General features: G+C 41.0%; 2 protein-coding genes across 4 annotated transcripts; one reads left to right on the top strand and one right to left on the bottom strand.

Moving 5' to 3' along the window:
- The first annotated feature begins 1,260 nt into the window (after positions 1 to 1,260).
- On the top strand, positions 1,261 to 11,717 carry rereb (arginine-glutamic acid dipeptide (RE) repeats b). 3 transcript variants are annotated; one of them, XM_068593668.1, is made up of 17 exons: positions 1,261 to 1,424; positions 2,327 to 2,375; positions 2,774 to 2,898; positions 3,267 to 3,366; positions 3,471 to 3,569; positions 4,391 to 4,471; positions 4,580 to 4,730; positions 4,852 to 4,938; positions 5,319 to 5,467; positions 6,071 to 6,229; positions 6,559 to 6,669; positions 6,901 to 8,030; positions 8,626 to 8,818; positions 8,904 to 9,603; positions 9,703 to 9,846; positions 9,932 to 10,106; positions 10,358 to 11,717. In XM_068593668.1, the coding sequence occupies exons 1-17, from the start codon at positions 1,399 to 1,401 to the stop codon at positions 10,389 to 10,391; spliced, it is 3,513 nt and encodes a 1,170-aa protein (XP_068449769.1). In that variant the 5' UTR covers positions 1,261 to 1,398; the 3' UTR covers positions 10,392 to 11,717. The 3 variants fall into 3 exon arrangements, with proteins under 3 accessions (XP_068449769.1, XP_068449768.1, XP_068449767.1); XM_068593667.1 differs by having other exon boundaries at positions 5,319 to 5,512; XM_068593666.1 differs by having other exon boundaries at positions 5,319 to 5,512; positions 6,068 to 6,229.
- perm1b (PPARGC1 and ESRR induced regulator, muscle 1b) lies at positions 11,293 to 17,506 on the bottom strand. The gene is made up of 4 exons (XM_068593669.1): positions 17,438 to 17,506; positions 13,820 to 16,716; positions 13,616 to 13,732; positions 11,293 to 13,253 (listed from the first exon to the last, which is right to left on the bottom strand). The coding sequence occupies exons 2-4, from the start codon at positions 16,689 to 16,691 to the stop codon at positions 13,177 to 13,179; spliced, it is 3,066 nt and encodes a 1,021-aa protein (XP_068449770.1). The 5' UTR covers positions 16,692 to 16,716; positions 17,438 to 17,506; the 3' UTR covers positions 11,293 to 13,176.
- Positions 17,507 to 17,722: the final 216 nt, after the last annotated feature.

Raw genomic sequence — 17,722 nt, 5'->3', positions numbered from 1 at the left:
AGTGAAAACAGCCCATGAGCCTCCTAAGGCAATAAAATGTAATATTATTTAAGTCGATTGATATCGACCAAGTGAGCATGCTTTTCATTTCCTTCAAAAAAAAAAATAAAGGCAGAAAGACTCATAAGCAAGCAGCAACTGAAAGAGGCTTCAACAAAGACCTGCAAAGCATCTCGAGGGAGGAAACTCAGTCTTTGGGGATGCCTTTGGGTGGACTTTGATAATCATTAAAAAAGATCATTATATTTACTGTTATGTTCGTTTGTCCATTTACTTCTGAACCTCTGAAAATGTGGGGAACTGTGTAAAAAGGTCTGTAATTCCTAAACAGTTAATGCCATATTTGTGGTATATCCATTGAAATAAAGCTGAAAGGCTACACTTCAACCCCATGTTGACATGTGTGTATATGTACACACACACACACATATATATATATATATATATATATATATATATATATACATATATATATATATATACATATATATATACATATATATATATATACATATATATATATATACATATATATGTATATATATACATATATATATGTATATATATACATATATATATGTATATATATACGTATATATATATATATGTATATATATACATATATATATGTATATATATATATACATACATATATGTATGTATATATATATATGTATATATATCTGTGTGTCTCTGTGTGTGTACACACATATATATCTATATATATCTATATATATATAGATATATATATGTATATATGTGTGTGTGTGTGTACACACATATAAATCTATCTATCTATATACATATCTATCTATCTATCTATATATATGTACACATATACAAATACATACATATACACACACACATATATATATATATATATATATATATATATATATATATATATATATATATATATATATATATATATATATATATATATATATATAGTCGAGCTGTAAATACGACAAAAATGACGGTATAGTATTAGTCAGTGGATTCCTACAGCTCACATTCACAGGACAGTCTCTGCCGTTGGGAGGTTCATGTCCTCGCTTACATAATAATGTTTAATAACCACAACAGTACACACAGTATGAGATGTTGTTTGATTCATGGAGGCCAGTGTGTGCAGCAGCAGCAGCTGACGAGTAGCCTCCGTGGTTTCTGCTCCTGCTGCTGATCCGCGGCACATGCTCAGTTATGTACACCCAGACAACTTTGAAGGCTTAGCTGTGGCTGCTGAGGTCATTGCACTGGGAAAAAAAATAGACTGACTCGCTCCACTACACCGCCTCCATTTTGAATAGCCATGTAATCGGGGATTCGCATAGTTTTTGTGTGTATCGCCCACTGCGCTACGTAGTGTCAACAAGCCACATCCAAACATCCTTCGACATGGACGACCTGTTCAGTCCGCGAAGGTAAATTGATTAACTTACCGTCTGAATGCGTGTTTTTACTTGTTTAATTGATTTAACACGTCTCCAAGTGCGTTGCGTGGCGTGACTTTGGGAGCCGTTTGTATGAAATAGTCGGAGTGTCAGTGGTCACGAAGTTCGTGCTTGGCTAACAAGCTAGCCACATTACAACCTAGTGTTTCTGTCTCTATAGCAGCTAGCTTGTCTGTCCGCTTTGATGCATCCGAGTTTACACTTATTTCTGCAGTTATTTTTAATGAATGCCAGTAAAGCAGATTAACATGGTGTCTCCCTCCCCTGTTATTCCCTCTGGGCTTGACGTGTATTGACGTTGGGTCGCTGTCGCTATTTGTATGTGTGTGTATGTGTGTGCGTGTGCGTGTGTCAACGACTGGTTGTGGATGCTAACGTTGGTAGTTTTTATTGATTGCATACTTTTGGCCAACGGTCCACCACGAGACGGAGTCAGCCCGCTTCCTTCAACCTGTTAGGCTCTCCATAGGAGCACACACTGTTCTCGTAATGGTGACCGGAAAAATTAGTAGCTCATGTATGATTGATTGACAGTCTTTTGCGGTAGCTAGCGTCGGGTTTCATTCATGTGATAAAAGGAAACGTCGCAGGTCACAGCTGAGATTGGTTGCTAGTGATGGAGGGGCGGGATGTTATTCTGCTGCTGGAATCACTGTGCAGCGCGAGGGACGTGGCTCTGACAGCCAAGTTTTACACACATCGATCATACGTCTGTGTGCACACTCTGCAGCGTTAATCGCCTGCTAATGAACAGTTATGTGGCAGACTGACTTTAAACTGTGTGATCTTAAACCAGTGTCAAAACTGGAAGTGGAACATGATTTTTAATGCATATGATGGATGTGTGATTCCTTCTTTTTTTTCCATTTCAGGAGCCTGAACAGCACACAGGGCGAGATAAGAGTTGGGTCGAGTCATCAGGTACACCCTGCTTGAACTGATTTAAGTCACACTTGGTTAAAATCCAATTTTTAAATATCCAAAAGTCAAGTATATTGTTTGTTTGGGTGGTAAAGAAATATGTTTAAACCCCCAACACTTTAAGGAAGACTATGGTAAAGAAGTGTGTATGTGTACCTGATGAGTGTCATAGTACTACTCGTTTATGTAACTGGTCAGACCTGCCTGTATGATTGTGTGCAATAGATTCTTGCAGGTACTCTTAAGAAACAGTAGCAGCATCCATTTGATTAGAATAAATACTTTAACCAGTAATGGCATTCATTACCCATTGCAATAGTGTACATTATTAACTCTTAAGTTGCATTCAGTTGCAGTTCTTGAGGTGACCTCATAAGTGTTTGCTGCTTTTACTGCAGGCCAAACTTCCAGAGATGCAGCTGCGGTCTGCTCCCGGTTCACAGACTCAGACAGAGAGTGAAGAGCTGATGTGGACCCCTGGGGTCAATGACTGTGACCTTCTCATGTACCTCCGAGCTGCCAGGTCAGTTTTTGTACTGTACTGCTTAAAATCACTGTTACATAGGTTTGTCAATCTGTAGTTGTGTATAAAGGCTAGCAGCTTTTCAAAAGAGGGCAAAATGATTTTGAAAATTTTACAATAACCTCTGACAATTAACCTGTAGCTACATATTATATTTACTGAACAAGATTTATTTTTTAATGCTTTTCTGGATTGCTCTCACTATGTAACTATATGCAAATATACCTTAATGATATGTCAAACTAGTATAGTAGAGCAATTGGGGCAAATGTATTAATAACAATGTTAAAACACAAAAATATCAAGCGTCGACAGGGTAATTGGAATTAGAATCTATTTAATTTGGCTTTTTTTTTTTTTTTTTTAAGGAGCATGGCAGCGTTTGCAGGGATGTGTGATGGCGGATCCACAGAGGACGGATGTTTAGCAGCTTCCCGTGATGACACCACACTCAATGCACTCAACATGGTGCGGAGCACAACTTCAATTATATTCATCAGTAGCCAGTAAAGTCATAGAACTAAAATTTTGTCTCTCAGATTAACACACTTCTTTGTTTTTCTCAATTGTAGCTACATGCAAGTCATTATGATGCAGCAAAAGCTCTCCAGCGTCTTGTTAAGAAGCCTCTGCCGAAGCTTATTGAGAAATGCTGGTCGGAGGATGATGTGGTGAGACACCTTTTAACTAGTAATACTGCACTGAAGATCAGTCACTGTGAGTTCCTTCCAGTGTTTGTGCAGACAAATACAATCCTCTGTGACGCAAACAGTTTATGTATTTTATAGGGCTGGGCAAGTTAACGCGTTAATATTGTGTTAACTTTTCAAACGATTAACGGCGTTAATTATTTCATCATGCGTTAACTGCATGTTTTGGGGTTTTTTTGCATCGGAAGGGGCTTATCACTTTAAATCTCTCCGTATTTCAGACCTGGCGTCTCACGGCTCTCTGAGTTCTGCCCGCATGAGGTCGATCAAAATGAAAAATAAATAAATAAGATGAACACCATGAACGCATTACAGCGACGCTGCTTTCACTTTAAAGGCAATTCATGTTGATGCGCGCTGCCGCAGCCTGACTTCGTTACGCAGCAGACAGGCAGCGTGACGAAGTGAGTCTGACGTAAAGCACGTATTGTTCTGTAGCTTCTGTTCTCAACAAGCAGCGGTGCTGCCGCGAGCCGCTTCACACGCGCTCACAGGCCGGCAAATACACTACATGAATATGTACCGGCAGGTTCCGCGTCCAGATTGAAAGTTAATCGCGTATGTGCAAAGCTCCTGACCCCGCGGTCTGATCCATGCAGAGCACTTTAAAGTAGCATCACTTCTGGATCTTTACTCTTCTCTCAAAGAGAAGAACTTTCCTCTAGTAGAAAAGCTTCTATTCATCACAAGATTAACATGATCTACTGTTTACTGGAACCTTTTGACGAGCAACTGTATATAATTTATTCTCATACACAACCCTCCCTCGTTTTTTTCTCCAGAAACGCTTCATCAAAGGTTTGAGACAGTATGGAAAGAATTTCTTTCGGATCCGGAAGGACTTTCTGCCCACCAAAAAGACTGTAATTTTAACAAGTTTTTTTACATACATGTTTTTTTTATGAAGGCTATATATTTTAATAGAAACATGACTTGGATTGTTCTTAAAAGTCCTGTGTTCTTCTCATCAGGGCGAGCTGATCACCTTCTATTACCACTGGAAGAAAACTCCTGAGGCTGCAGGCACTAGAGCTTATCGGCAGCAACGTCGGCAGCCGTCCTCTCGCAAAGCAAAGACTCGCTCTGCTGCAGTTCCTGTCACCCCATCGCGGAATTATTCAGGTGAGCACCAAGTATTCCTCAGAAATGTGTGTATATGTTCAAAATTCATACAAAGTGTGCATATATAATATATCATATATGAGCTTCACCTCTTCTCTGAACCTGAGCTTTTCCTTTGCAGTGGATGCGAGTTCTGCCAGTGAGGATGATCTTGATAGTGAAGACAGTGAACAGGAAATCAAGAGCTGCAGCCACTGTGGCACAACAAGTGAGGGCATGTCTTTCTTTGCAATTTATCAGATTCAGCTCAGTATTTTTTGGAATTCTTGTGTAAAATACTTTTTAGTATTTAGAAAAATACCTGATAGTGCTTTAAAATTAGAGCTGTGAAAAATAAAGCGTTAACGCGCTATGATTAAATGACATGATTAATTAGTTAATTGTTTTAACGCATGAGCAGAATGAGCTTCCAATATACCTATTTAACTATTTCCGCTCTAATGCAGCTAGATATATATCATATACATCTGATATATATATATATATATATATATATATATATATATATATATATATATATATATATATATATATATATATATATATATATATTTACGTGTGCTAAAAGTTTTTAAAACATTTTTTCAGGCTCGAAGGATTGGCACCAGGGGCGAAGAGACAACCCATTGCTCTGCACGACTTGTCGCACATACGAAAATAAACATGGATGTTTGCCGCCAGCTTCAAAATGCGCAGGCGCCCCATTCATGTTTAAACCTGTTAAAGAGGAAGAAGAGGTGAACAGCAAGCATGGCATGAGGACACGGAGGAGCAGAGCACCTGTAAGCCTGAGGCTGGCAGATCAATCATACAGTTATCTTTAGTTCTCGTACTGCAATTTATTCCATTAAGATGTCATTATGATGAACAACAGATTTCACACCCTTATTGAATCTGTCAAAAAAAATTCTTTTGACTTTTTAGCTAGAAACATATCATGTACATTCGTGCAGTTATTCACAAACACCGGGTCAGGACCCACAGTTGGGTTGCAGGAGATTTTATTAGGGTCTGTAATAAATTTGCAGAATTTATTCCAGTCTTTTTTAAACTTTTATATCTGAGGACATTTTTTAAAGTTTGCATTCAAAAAAATTGAATCCAAAAATCTGGTTTACTTTTTCAATATAATATAAAGTGATGTGGGATTGGTCATAAAAATGGTCAGACTAGTTGATTCACACACAAATTCGCTCTTTTCATAATTTATTGATTTAGCATATTGTGAAATTTAAAAAGTGAGTCCCCAGAACAAAGTTTTGGTTACGCCACTTTAGGGGATTTATGTCTTTATTACATGTGTTCAACAATATTAATTACTAAATATTATTTTATAGCAGCTATCATCTTTAAGAAGTGGCCACAGGAGGCTCACAGGTTCCCCCACCAGTGAGGATCACCTGTCAAGTAGCCAGCCCTCCCCGAGTGTGACAATCTCCAATTCTTTGAGATCGTCTTCCACGGATATTAAGAATGAATCTAGCAAGAAGACGAACAAGGTAAACACAATCTACATATTTCATATACATGTTGCACTTGATTGTTGTTTTCTCAACAGACCAGCAGGGTTGTTTGCATACTATTCTGATGAGGAATTCTTCAAACAATTCAGCCATTGGTTTGATAAAAGTTTAGTTAGTCCCAACCTATATGTAACTAAAACAATACATGTATTATATGTAATAAAAACAATGTGTCCCTTGAGAATAAATGTGTTATTGCTGCAGCCATGGATGCCTGACCTTCGCTTAATATGTTGTGTCAGTCATCATCATTATTTTCTGTCAGTAATTAACACCACTGTGTAAATGTCATGCTTTGTCCACAGAAGATAAAAGAGGAGGTAACGTCACCAAAGACAACAAAACGCATACGAGAGAGTCCTGTTCCGGAGCCTGACGAGGCTGAGAAAGTTGCACCTAAAAGGCCGAAGACGCGGGTAAGAAAAACATATTTTTGCAGCTGGGACGAAGCTGGCACATTATAATTGACTTTAAATTTCCTTGTTTGTTGAATCCAATGATTATTCAAAATGATCACGGTCAGCTCAAGTAACATAACGGTGTCAAATCGTTATTTAAGCATATAGTTGACCTACAAACTCTATATATTATACGTGTTTGTATATCACCGTGAAATGTTTAAATAATGTATTTGTTTGTTCCTCCAGGATCCCCGGAGCTCTCGGTCAGATGGAGAGGCCGAGGTCGAAGAGGAAAGCTCTTCAGAAAGCCGCAGTGCTCAGGACGACGGCAGCAGCGACACCAAAGATATCGATCAGGATAACCGCAGCTCCTCTCCGAGCATTCCCAGCCCTCAGCAGGGCAATGAGAGCGACTCCGACTCCTCTGCCCAGCCGAACGGCGTCCCCTCGGAGCCTGTTGCTCCTGCTGCTGTATTGGCTGACACACCAATCTCACAGACCCTCCCCTCTCAGGGCCCATCACCCATTACTTCTCCGCCAATGCAAAGCAACCCCCCTGCTGATCCTGTTCAGAGTCCCCCCCCTCCTTCTCCTGACCCCCGTCAGTCAGCTGCCACAGCAAGCCCTAACAGCCGACCACAGCCCGCTTCTCACTCTCTTTCTGGTCCTCCATCTCTTCCATCGGCACTGGGTCAGGACTCTCCTCTTTCTACAGCATTTCAACTCCCACCTATTCTCACCTCTGCACAGCCTCTACAGCCTCATGGCCCGCCACCTCAGGCCCCCCAGCGACCAACATCCTTCTTTAGGGAGTCTCAGCTTCCCCAGCCTCCTCTATCTGGCCCACAAGTCAAGCCTCCTCCCACCACTCCAATTCCACCTTCACACAAACAAATGCCACATCAGTCTTCTACACCTTTCCCTCAGATGCCCTCTAATCTCCCCCCTCCCCCTGCTTTAAAGCCACTCAATATTTTGCCCAACCAGCATCCTCCGGGTGCTCCCCCTCCCCCTCTTCAGCTCATGCCACAGCCTTTGCCAATGCAGTCACTCTCTACCCAACTTCCAGTCATCTCTCAGGTGCAGACCCACCCTGGAAAAAGCATGACTTCCTCTCATCCACCTGCTGCAGCCTCACACCCTCTCACTTCTGTAACATCCTCTGCTATTGGCCCCGTACCGAGCCTCCCACCGTCATTTTTGCCTCTTCCTATGAGACCTTCGGTGAGCACCATGGCAGGAGGATGCCAAATTCAGATTAAAGAAGAGCCACTGGATGAGATGGAGGAGGCTGAGAGCTCACCGTCTCCATCTCGAAGTCCCTCGCCGGAACCCACCATAGTCAACGTGGCAAGCCATGCCAGCCAGTCTGCACGGTACGTCCAGAGACATTCTTTCTTAGGAGAATCACATAACAATCCAATACAATTTGAAGGTGTTTACATTCCTGTGTATTGTTGTGAAAGCATATACGACTTTGTTTCAATTACTTGTATTATTAAGGATCCAATTAAAAGAAAAGTCTACCAATCCTACCAGATATTAAAACATTTATTACAATATTGAAAGCAACACAAGTGAGCAGAAGTTTTAAACAAATCCCTTCGTTTCAATCTGCAATAACAGAAAAAAAATGTGCCACTGGACAGCGAGACCAAGCTGTGAACACTGACATATTATCACTTCATAAATGGGTATGGGAAACTTGCTAGCAGACAGTTGTCTATTTACACATCCAGCAGATTAAGAGCAACAATAGTTCACATGAGGATTTACTGTGATAAATATACATCAAATATTTGCTCTTGTTTTGGCTCTGGTTTGGACTCTACCACCTGATGAGAAAAATGTCATAAACTATGTTTACCAGATGTTCCCTAACTTTGTGTTGAATTGGGGTTTGATTAATTTTTGCTAAACCCAGTGTATTAGTCATACTAAAAAAGAATGCCCATCTTATATTTTTTTCAGGTTTATCAAACATTTGGATCGTGGTTACAACTCCTGTGCTAGAACGGACATGTTCTTCACTCCTCTTTCGTCCTCCAAGCTGGCCAAGAAAAGGGAGGAGGCTGTTGAAAAGTCCAGGAGAGACGCTGAGCTCAGTGCTCGACAAGAACGCGAAAGGGAGAAAGAGAGAGAAAGGGAGGCAGACAGAAATGCTGTGAGTCCATTCATATTTATTTTTTAAAACATCAGCGCTGTCATAAACATGTTTGAGTTGTCTCACACACTGTCTTTACTTACAGAGAGCCTCCAGCTCCTCCCACGACAGCCGTATGAGTGATGTTCAGATGACGGTTCAGTGCCACGGACGCTCCTTTGAGCAGCCGCCCACCACTGTAGCTGCGGTGCCCCCCTACATTGGCCCTGATACACCAGCTCTGCGCACCCTGAGTGAATACGCCCGACCTCATGTCATGTCGCCCAACAACCGCAACCATCCTTTCTACGTGTCACTGAGCCCCGGCGACCCCTTGCTGGCCTACCACATGCCTGGTCTGTACAGTGCTGAGCCCAACCTCAGAGAGCGCGAGCTCAGGAACCTGCGAGAGAGGGAGCTCCGAGAGAGGATGAAGCCTGGGTTTGAGGTCAAGCCCCCAGACATGGAAACTTTGCACCAGTCCGCCAACCCCATGGAGCACTTTGCCCGACACGGGGCGATCGGCTTGCCTCACATACCCGGGCCTCCCCACCACTTTGCAACCTTCCATCCTGGGTTGAACCAACTGGAGCGGGAGAGGATGATGATGGTGGGACCTCAGCTGCGCCAGGAGCTGAGTTACGCAGAGCGACTCACTGCAGAGCGGCTTCACGCGGAGAGAATGGCATCTGTGGCTTCGGACCCTGCTGCTAGGCTGCAAATGCTCAATGTGACGCCGCACCATCACCAGCACTCTCATATTCACTCCCACCTCCACCTGCACCAACAGGATCCCCTCGGTCAAGGTGAGTTTTGATGAATTGCGAAGTTAATTAGTCAGTATTCATATATCTGGTGATGAAAGGTTGACCTGCATTTACCAAATGATTTATTTCTTCACCCAGGTTCATCCAGCCCTCATCCTCTCGGGGAGCCCATGCCGCCGGGACCACGTATGCCCCGGTTCCCCTTCCCCGGCGGCCCAATCCACAACCAATTACTCAACGATCTTCCTCATGATCATGAGATGCTGCGCCACCCACTGTTTGGTTCGTCTTAACTCACAGCCTACACTTTGAGTATTTTTTGTCCATCTCCTCTAATTTAGTCTTTCTGTATCGGTGTTGTCCGTAGGAGGTGCATATCCAAGAGAGCTACAGGGCCATATTCCTCAGATGTCTGCTGCCCACCAGCTCCAGGCCATGCATGCTCAGTCTGCGGAGCTGCAGAGGATGGCTATGGAGCAGCAGTGGCTGCATGCGCATCACATGCATGGAGGCGCTCTACCCAGTCAGGAAGATTATTACAGGTGAGAATTTCGAGAGTCTTATCTTGTGTACAGGCTGAAACAATTATACTAGGAATTATATTAGGAATACTAGAGTCTGAAGTTTGTTTTTCTCAGTGAATAAAAGCATTACATACAATACTTTTAGTATTTGTGCAATGGTTGTTGACGTTGCCATTTAGTCAACTATGGAGACACAATTCTGGACATCATTCCACATTGCTGAGTTTATGTCATGTAAAATGTCTTTTTTTTGTTTCTGTTCTCTGAAGCCGTCTGAAGAAAGAAGGCGACAAACCATCTTGAGTGCCAGGTGGTGCATGCCCAGAAACCCTACACTCATGCCCAATAGAATACTGTGTACTTTTTAAGACTTTAAGAGAATATTTGTGTCTTTTCTTTTGTTTTAATATATTTTAGAAAAGTCTTTGTGGATCTTTATGTGCATTCCTTGTTCAGCACTTAATGAGACTGTCAAAGTCTGTCTGAGATTTTCATATCACATAAGACTTCAAACTAGTTTTATTATCAAAATAACAATTAATCACACATTCGTGTGAGATTTAAAATAACAGATTTACAAAATGTTAAACGGTTTCATATGCAGTGATATGAATTTGCTAAAATATAGCTCTTACAAAGGATATGAAAACAGACTGACTTTGGTCCTAAGTTTAAATATCTATCTATGATTTCCTTGTACAGAATAACGTTTAAATCTGTGTCTGGATGATTGTAACGACCTAGCATGACTCAACCTTAATTTTTCACCAAACTAGAGTAGCAAGTTGCATTGTGGTGTTTAGACTTTGAAAGCATAGTAGAGGTTGGTTTTACTCTTAAATCTGCTAAATATTTGTCTAAATCCTAAAGTTTTATATATCAAGATATCTTTTCACAGTATAACCGAAGCTTTTATTCGCTCATTTTTGAGATTGTAAATATTACATGTTCACAATATTCTATATGAACGAGTACTATTGATATAGCAGTAGACGTGGACACTTGACCCTCAATTCAGCACGATAGCAGTAAATCATAAGCTTAAACAATATATAGTATTATAAGGTAAAATAATTATTAATTGGACCGTAGCCTGTCGCTACAGACAAATTCTCATTAGATTAATGTATTTACATCGTTTTAATAAGAATACATAATTGGGAAAAAAACTAAATCTTGAGAATTTTAATGAATTTTCAAAAGAATGGCCTTTAAATTTAATATTTATGTGACATAATCTGAAAGTGTATCCATTGCATATTTATTTCAATAAATATTTCTGCAATGACACCGTATTCTCTTGCACTTGGAGTTCCTCTAACACAACAGCTGTAATATTATCAATTTATTCGGTACACCTCGCTAAAAGTAATGCCGTCTTTTACAACAGCTTTGTCCCTCATGGGAGGTCTAATCAGTTTTAGAGATATGGTGATTTAACTGTATGGTCATGTTGGATATAGTCTGTTGTGCTGTTGAACCAAATTGCATTTTACTGACGGGGGTTTCTGTTATTTTGTCCACAATGTTATTATCAATAATGGCTAGATAACGGGAACACCTATCTGTGTAATATGTTTTGAACTATATTAATTTTAGCTAGGCGTACTAAATAAACGGTCAAAAGCATGTGTGTATACTGTGTGAAAATGACAGTATAGGTTCATGTTAGCCCTGTTTCTTCCCGCACAACATCAACTTGGTTAGAGAAGAGCGCGATGTATTCATGACTTTATTGCATTAAATTACTAATTGCACAAAATTTGTCGTACACTGTATGTAAAATCATATGTACCCAGTCTGGATAGATCAAACAAGTCTTCTAACAACAATAATTCTCACAACATGCAAAAGCCATAGTAGCAGATCATTTTGGGGTTGTTCATAAAAGCATTTGAGACAGCAACACTTAACAAATATGTAAATTTTATTTTGCTGATATATATATAAAGGCAAATACATTTTACGGCTCACAACTCGTGCAACCTGTGATGGCAGGTCACAAATAGACATAGCTTTGCATTAGCAGGGCTTTAAGCCAAAAAGTTTGACAACCACTTAGACGATGCTTACCTATAAAGCACAGCTCATGCTACTCACCTGCTGAACCCTTCGTTACAACGTACATACCAATTAGACCAATATCTTTCAACTTTCTGAAGGTTTCATCCTCTTTTTCATGCTCTACCGAGACGCGCCACAAACATTTAGCATCTGCTAAAAAATTACCAGCTGCCGTTACAACTTAGCTTGATGACACACAAAGCCATGACATTCACAAACAGCATGTGTTAAAAAAAGTATGAGCTTCTGTGCTTACATAATGGTCCACATAAACATCAGTTTACCCAGGACTGATCCAAGTTATTAAAAGTTTAAAATGTTTACATGTTTAAAGAATAAGGCTGGTGATGGGTTATATTTTTCTTATTCTTAACAAATCCAATGAAAAGAGCTAAACCATTTAGTGTTAGTCTGTCCCTCAATACTTTCAAACTTGTTTATCTTGTCTGTGGCTCTCAATCCAAAGCCAATTTGCTCCCATTTTGTCTTCTATAACAATATACTGATTCAGTGAAATAAGATACAAAGAAAGCTAAACAATTTTCTTAATCAACTGCACACTGTGTTTTTTTTTCAAATTCAACCTACTAAACTAAAGTGATGTGTACATTTGAGCTATGCTGAAAATATGCGCTTCAAAATGTAAAACAATGTACATGCATCTATAATTTTTCTTTCAAAATGTATCTTTTACATTTTAGTTTTACAATCCTTTTTGCCCACCTCTGTCTTAGATGAATAAACTACATCTATAGGCTTTGGTTACACAGACAATCCTAGATATTGAGATCATTTTATTGTTGGTTTGTCTCTTGGAAGAACAATAAGAAACAAAATATCACCAGATTTGTACTTCCTTTAACTGAAACTAGCTTCAGAAAGTTTGCTAATGTCTACCTTTTACATGCTGTATATGAAACCATACGCTGAGGCAGCAGAAGTATTACTGCAACATATTTGTGTAGTAGATACATCTTTATGGATGGACCCAGGACCTTCTCTCTTATACAGATCAGGGGTCGTCTTATGAGAGATTCTTCTTCTTCACATATTTCCGCAGGTACTGGATGGCCGACAGCGCACTCACATTTGCTAGCAGAGCTAAACAGGATTTCAACAGAATTTCAATTTGAAGAATTGGATGTTAATTTACCAAGTTATACAGGACTCTGCATGTTCAATACCCCTGGGTACATGGTTTCAAATTCAAGTTTTTCTCTGTAACAATTAATATTTTTTGTTATTGAGTATTTAACACTCAAAAACTCATCTAAAACTACATCTGTCATCAGATTTTAAATCCAGTGTTACTGAACTTACTGGTGCACAGAAATATGGGACATCACCTTCAAGGAAGAAGCTGATTGAGGAAGTTTTCAGGGGTCTTTAATGTTTGTATTCTCGACAGTAGGTTTGTACATGTGTGACTGTAAAACCAGACTATCACACAAGGAGTTTCATACCTGCTTTCCAGGCATCAGCAGCTTCTGGATCAGAAGATTTCAACACCCAGGAGGCAAAAGCAATGCAGACCAAACACATATCTGATTGCTTCAGTGTGGAGAAGATGCCCTCTTGTCCTGTAAGAGACCATTCATACAAATTTTGCTTTGAGTATTTGTCGTTGTTTACAACCAATTTGAGTGTATGAGAGAGCTCCGACTTACTCTGCCGTACTGCTAGCTCTCTGAACAACTCAGAAGGAGGTGGAGAGGCTCTTCTCTCAGTGAGCGCTGTGATTGGTGGATCAGGAGTCTTGATGGTGATCTCCTCGGCCTCCACTGGAAACACACAGGCGCCGGATCTCCCGCACCAGATGCTTCCTTTATCCAGGAAGCGAATCTTCCTCATCAAACTTTTCCAACAGTGGAATCCATGTGGGAATGCAGCCCCAGAATCACTGCCCTGGATGAAAGCGTGAGAAACGATTCTGATTGGAGAAATGTCATCCTCATCCTCGCAGTCTGTACTCAAGAAAACATAGTGTGGATTTGGGAATGTCAGTTCTCTGACAGTGGGATGAGAACAAGAGAAAATGGGGATGGGTTTCTCCTTGCTATGCTGCAATTGGTGGAGGGAAGAGAATGACATCCCATCCCTGAATATCCAAAGAGGGTAGTCAATCACAGGAGCCACGGAGATGTCCTCTGGCTCATAGACGGTGAGACAGCGGAAGTCACCCTTTGTGTTTTCACCACTGAAAAAGTATCGAAACAGTTCAGGGGAAAATATTTGATAATGTTCATCCATAAAAGTTGCAGGTATTAATGCTAACAGGCTTTCGCGCGCTGTTAAAACCACGTTTTCATTCAGAGGCGGGCAGCTGCTGAGACACAGACCACTCTCGTCTGTACCAAGTAGCAGCTGCACAGATGAATTCTCTGTGTTAAGAGCTTGTACATTGTGCACACTTTTGCATTTTGTCATTTGTCTCGGCCGTGCAAGTTGACTTAAAATTAAAGCATTTGAATCCTGATCCTCTAAAAAATTATTTGCAACGTCTTCTGAAGGTACAGGTATCTCCTTTCCTTCAGAGCTTGTGGATTTCTCTTCATGTGTGAAGCTAAGAGAGTCACTCGTGCCTCCTATTTTTTTGCTTTGAGGGTCAGGACTGGAATTCCTGCTGGCACCGAGAAACTGCCCGTACTCTTCTTCAATATCGGAGGTAGAAAACTCACAGCTTGAACGACCTGGCTTTGATTCATCAGGCTGTGTGAAATAGTCTGAGTCAGCAGCGTCGGATGTGTCCATCAGACCGCCATCAGACAAACTATACTCCGCAGTGTCATCCAAAGAGCTGAGGTCACCTATGTTTGGCGTCACCGGTGTTTCCCTCGCAGGGGTCCTTCCACCCATCCTGAGCTGCAAAATGTCATTTATCGTCAGTTTTTCCATTTCATCCCAAAAGGAAGAAATGGCGTACACAGGCCGTGTGTGGCCCGCAGCTTCGGCATATGTTTCAGGGCTGTCAGCCGTAGAGCAAGGTGTTACCGTTAAATCCGGAACGGGGAGAAGATGATTTCCTGAAGAGCAGCCAGATGCTAAAAGACTTCTTTCATGTTTTTGGAGTCCATGCGTATCGGAGGGCGGCAGGCTGTGTGTGTCATTATCACACGTGGAGTTGTCGTCTGGCATTTTGTCAACACTTTGGTTGACAGATGGGGATGTTAGGGTGGGCTGAGTAGTGGCACTTTCATGACCTTCAGGATTGATAGTTACATTGCAAGAGAGAGCGGCGTCACAAGAATGCACTTCGCTGCCCTGCGTATCGTCTGCGTCTGTATTCTCAGTGAGATTGTACATATTGTTATTTTCTGTCAGAGACAATGAGCGTTGCAATTGCAGTTGTTCCACAAGAAGTTGCTGCAGTTCCTCCACTGAGTCAGAAGCGGACAGATAGCTTTCAGAATCGAAACTGTGAGTAGAGAAGAATTCAACTCCGTCTTCAAACACGTCTGACACCTCACTGTCAGACTGTGGAGGGTCTTCGGGTGTAAATGTGTCGCGTGATATGCTGTCTATCATTGGCTCAATGCTGTTGTATTTAAGGAAATGAGACAGCACCAGTTTTTCGGAAAAACTGTCTTTTTCACCAGAGGTTAAAGACATTTGGTATGTATCTGAAATGATTCCCATCTGAGTGCTCTCAGGGTCGTCTTCATCACTTGTACACCCTGCTGATTTTACCAAGTTTTTCTTTTTTTGTGGGACATACTCTGTGTCAGTCCCTCCCTCAAAATCATAATTATCTTTCAGTATCTGTAACTTTAGGCCATTTACAAGAGATCTCTCCTGTCCTGGTCTGCACATGTTATTGTCCTTTTTTTTTTGTCTTCGTTTTTTTTTCACAGAGGCGGAACGCAGTTGTTGTTGTGCAGGATTGTCATTCACTGTCACAAACCAGCGCTCCTTTTCTCCTCTCACATCCTCACTCAAAGCGCTGGCTGAAGTGTGCGACTCGTTCACATTTATCTCCCCTCGGTTGCAAGAAAGTGGGTCACGTTCCTGTATGGATTGAAATTCACGAATGTCACTCTCCATTTGCTCATCTCCATCTTCCTTTTTCAGCTCTGATGGTTCTTCATTTGAATACTGAACATTCAGTTGCTTAGTTTGCAGTGTGGCTGTGATGTCATCTGTGTCTTCTGGGATGTGCTTTGCTGTGTTGATGGCGGTTCCTCCGGAAAGATCAAGAGACATTTGTGCTTTTGTTGTAAGATCATCTTCTCCTCCTCCTGTACCACTCTGAATAATTTGCCAGGATATACACTCAACACAACCAGAGTAGGTCTCTTTCTCCATGCAGCATCCTGCAGCGATGCTTTCAGCTCCATCACTGTTAGCAGCAGGGTTCTGCTGTGGCCCTTTTTGGCCTGCGCTAAAGACTGAACTTGAGTTTCCTGAATCCTCTGAATCACTGAGATTCGAGCTATCTGGGCAGGCAAGAGAGGGTTGAGGCAGACAACACTGGTCACTCTCCTCATAGAAGTGTGTCCAGTCATACTCTGCAATGTGGATGCTGTGATCCAAATCATCCATGTTGATCCCTCACATGCTCCTCAATCTGAAAGAAATACAAAAACAATCAGTGTTGGAAAGCAACAGATTCAGGTATTTTGCATGAAAACTAATTAAAGTGGCCTTATGTAATGTGTAGCAGTACATCCTTGGTTTCACTGCTGGATTATCGTTGAAGTTTCATCAACACATTTGGGTTAAATATAGAGCATGTCTTTATCTGAAGCTTAACATTGCTTGTAATCAGCTGTCATTAGGAAACTGTTGTGCAGAAAGCAAACAAACTGCTGTATTAGTTTAACACTTGAGAGTTGAATACCTCAAAAGGTCTCAGACGACAGCAAAGCAACACTAGAGTATCATTGTCACAAGATTCATAACAGACCCCAAAATACTCTGGTCATACGACCTGATGTGATAACATTCACATGTCCAATGTCAGGGCACAACATTGCTGTATCATGCTAAGGGTCATTGATGCAATGTGATATAAATATTAAAATGTCATCTTACATAAAATTACAGCAACTTAAATAATACTCAAATAAGTTTCTAGTATTATTTTATCGACTGGATAAAAGTTTTTTCTTTATTTTTTAGCTGTGGAATTACTAGGATTGGCGATAATGCCCCTCAACTGCTGTCCGTCAAAGTCAGTAAAGGTCTTGTCTAATTTGTTAGTATTACATCATCAACACAACCAACACACGGCATACAGCTACAGTACAATGTTGTTAATGTGGTTCTGCAGTAAAAAGAAAACCTACCTTTTGGAGAAGGACGAAGGGTCCAGTTTGAAGGTGCTTCTACTTTCTCGCTGCAGGGGCATTTCAGCTCTGAGGTCCGTCTGTCCTTGCATGCGTCTCACTGGGGCCTCGCACTCAGCTGTTATAAATAGAGTAGTATGTCCAGTCACATGTAGCTGCAAAGTCTGTCCCGCTATTACCAGAGGTATGACATTTCACTACCTTAAAATACAAGCCCTCATATAGTTATTAGAGGTGAGATCAATACTCACTTTTATTATTTACATAGACACATTTCGGATGGAT

Source organism: Clinocottus analis, unplaced genomic scaffold, assembly GCF_023055335.1.
Source record: "Clinocottus analis isolate CAN_PGR_092001 unplaced genomic scaffold, fCliAna1.0.p SCAF_3, whole genome shotgun sequence".
Classification (NCBI taxonomy): Eukaryota; Metazoa; Chordata; class Actinopteri; order Perciformes; family Cottidae; genus Clinocottus; species Clinocottus analis.
This window is presented reverse-complemented; position numbering and strand designations above follow the sequence as displayed.

What these genes read in the sequence shown, in the direction of transcription:
- rereb (XM_068593666.1), top strand. Translation starts at nt 1,399, where the DNA reads ATGGACGACCTGTTCAGTCCGCGAAG. An exon ending in CACGGAGGAGCAGAGCACCT is followed by an intron (nt 5,513 to 6,067) that starts GTAAGCCTGAGG and finishes ATTATTTTATAG; the next exon opens with CAGCTATCATCTTTAAGAAG. An exon ending in ACAGGATCCCCTCGGTCAAG is followed by an intron (nt 9,604 to 9,702) that starts GTGAGTTTTGAT and finishes TTCTTCACCCAG; the next exon opens with GTTCATCCAGCCCTCATCCT.
- perm1b (XM_068593669.1), bottom strand. Translation starts at nt 16,691, where the DNA reads ATGGATGATTTGGATCACAGCATCCACATTGCAGAGTATGACTGGACA. An exon ending in AGAGCTAGCAGTACGGCAGA is followed by an intron (nt 13,733 to 13,819) that starts GTAAGTCGGAGC and finishes GGTCTCTTACAG; the next exon opens with GACAAGAGGGCATCTTCTCC. An exon ending in TGCTGATGCCTGGAAAGCAG is followed by an intron (nt 13,254 to 13,615) that starts GTATGAAACTCC and finishes AATCCTGTTTAG; the next exon opens with CTCTGCTAGCAAATGTGAGT.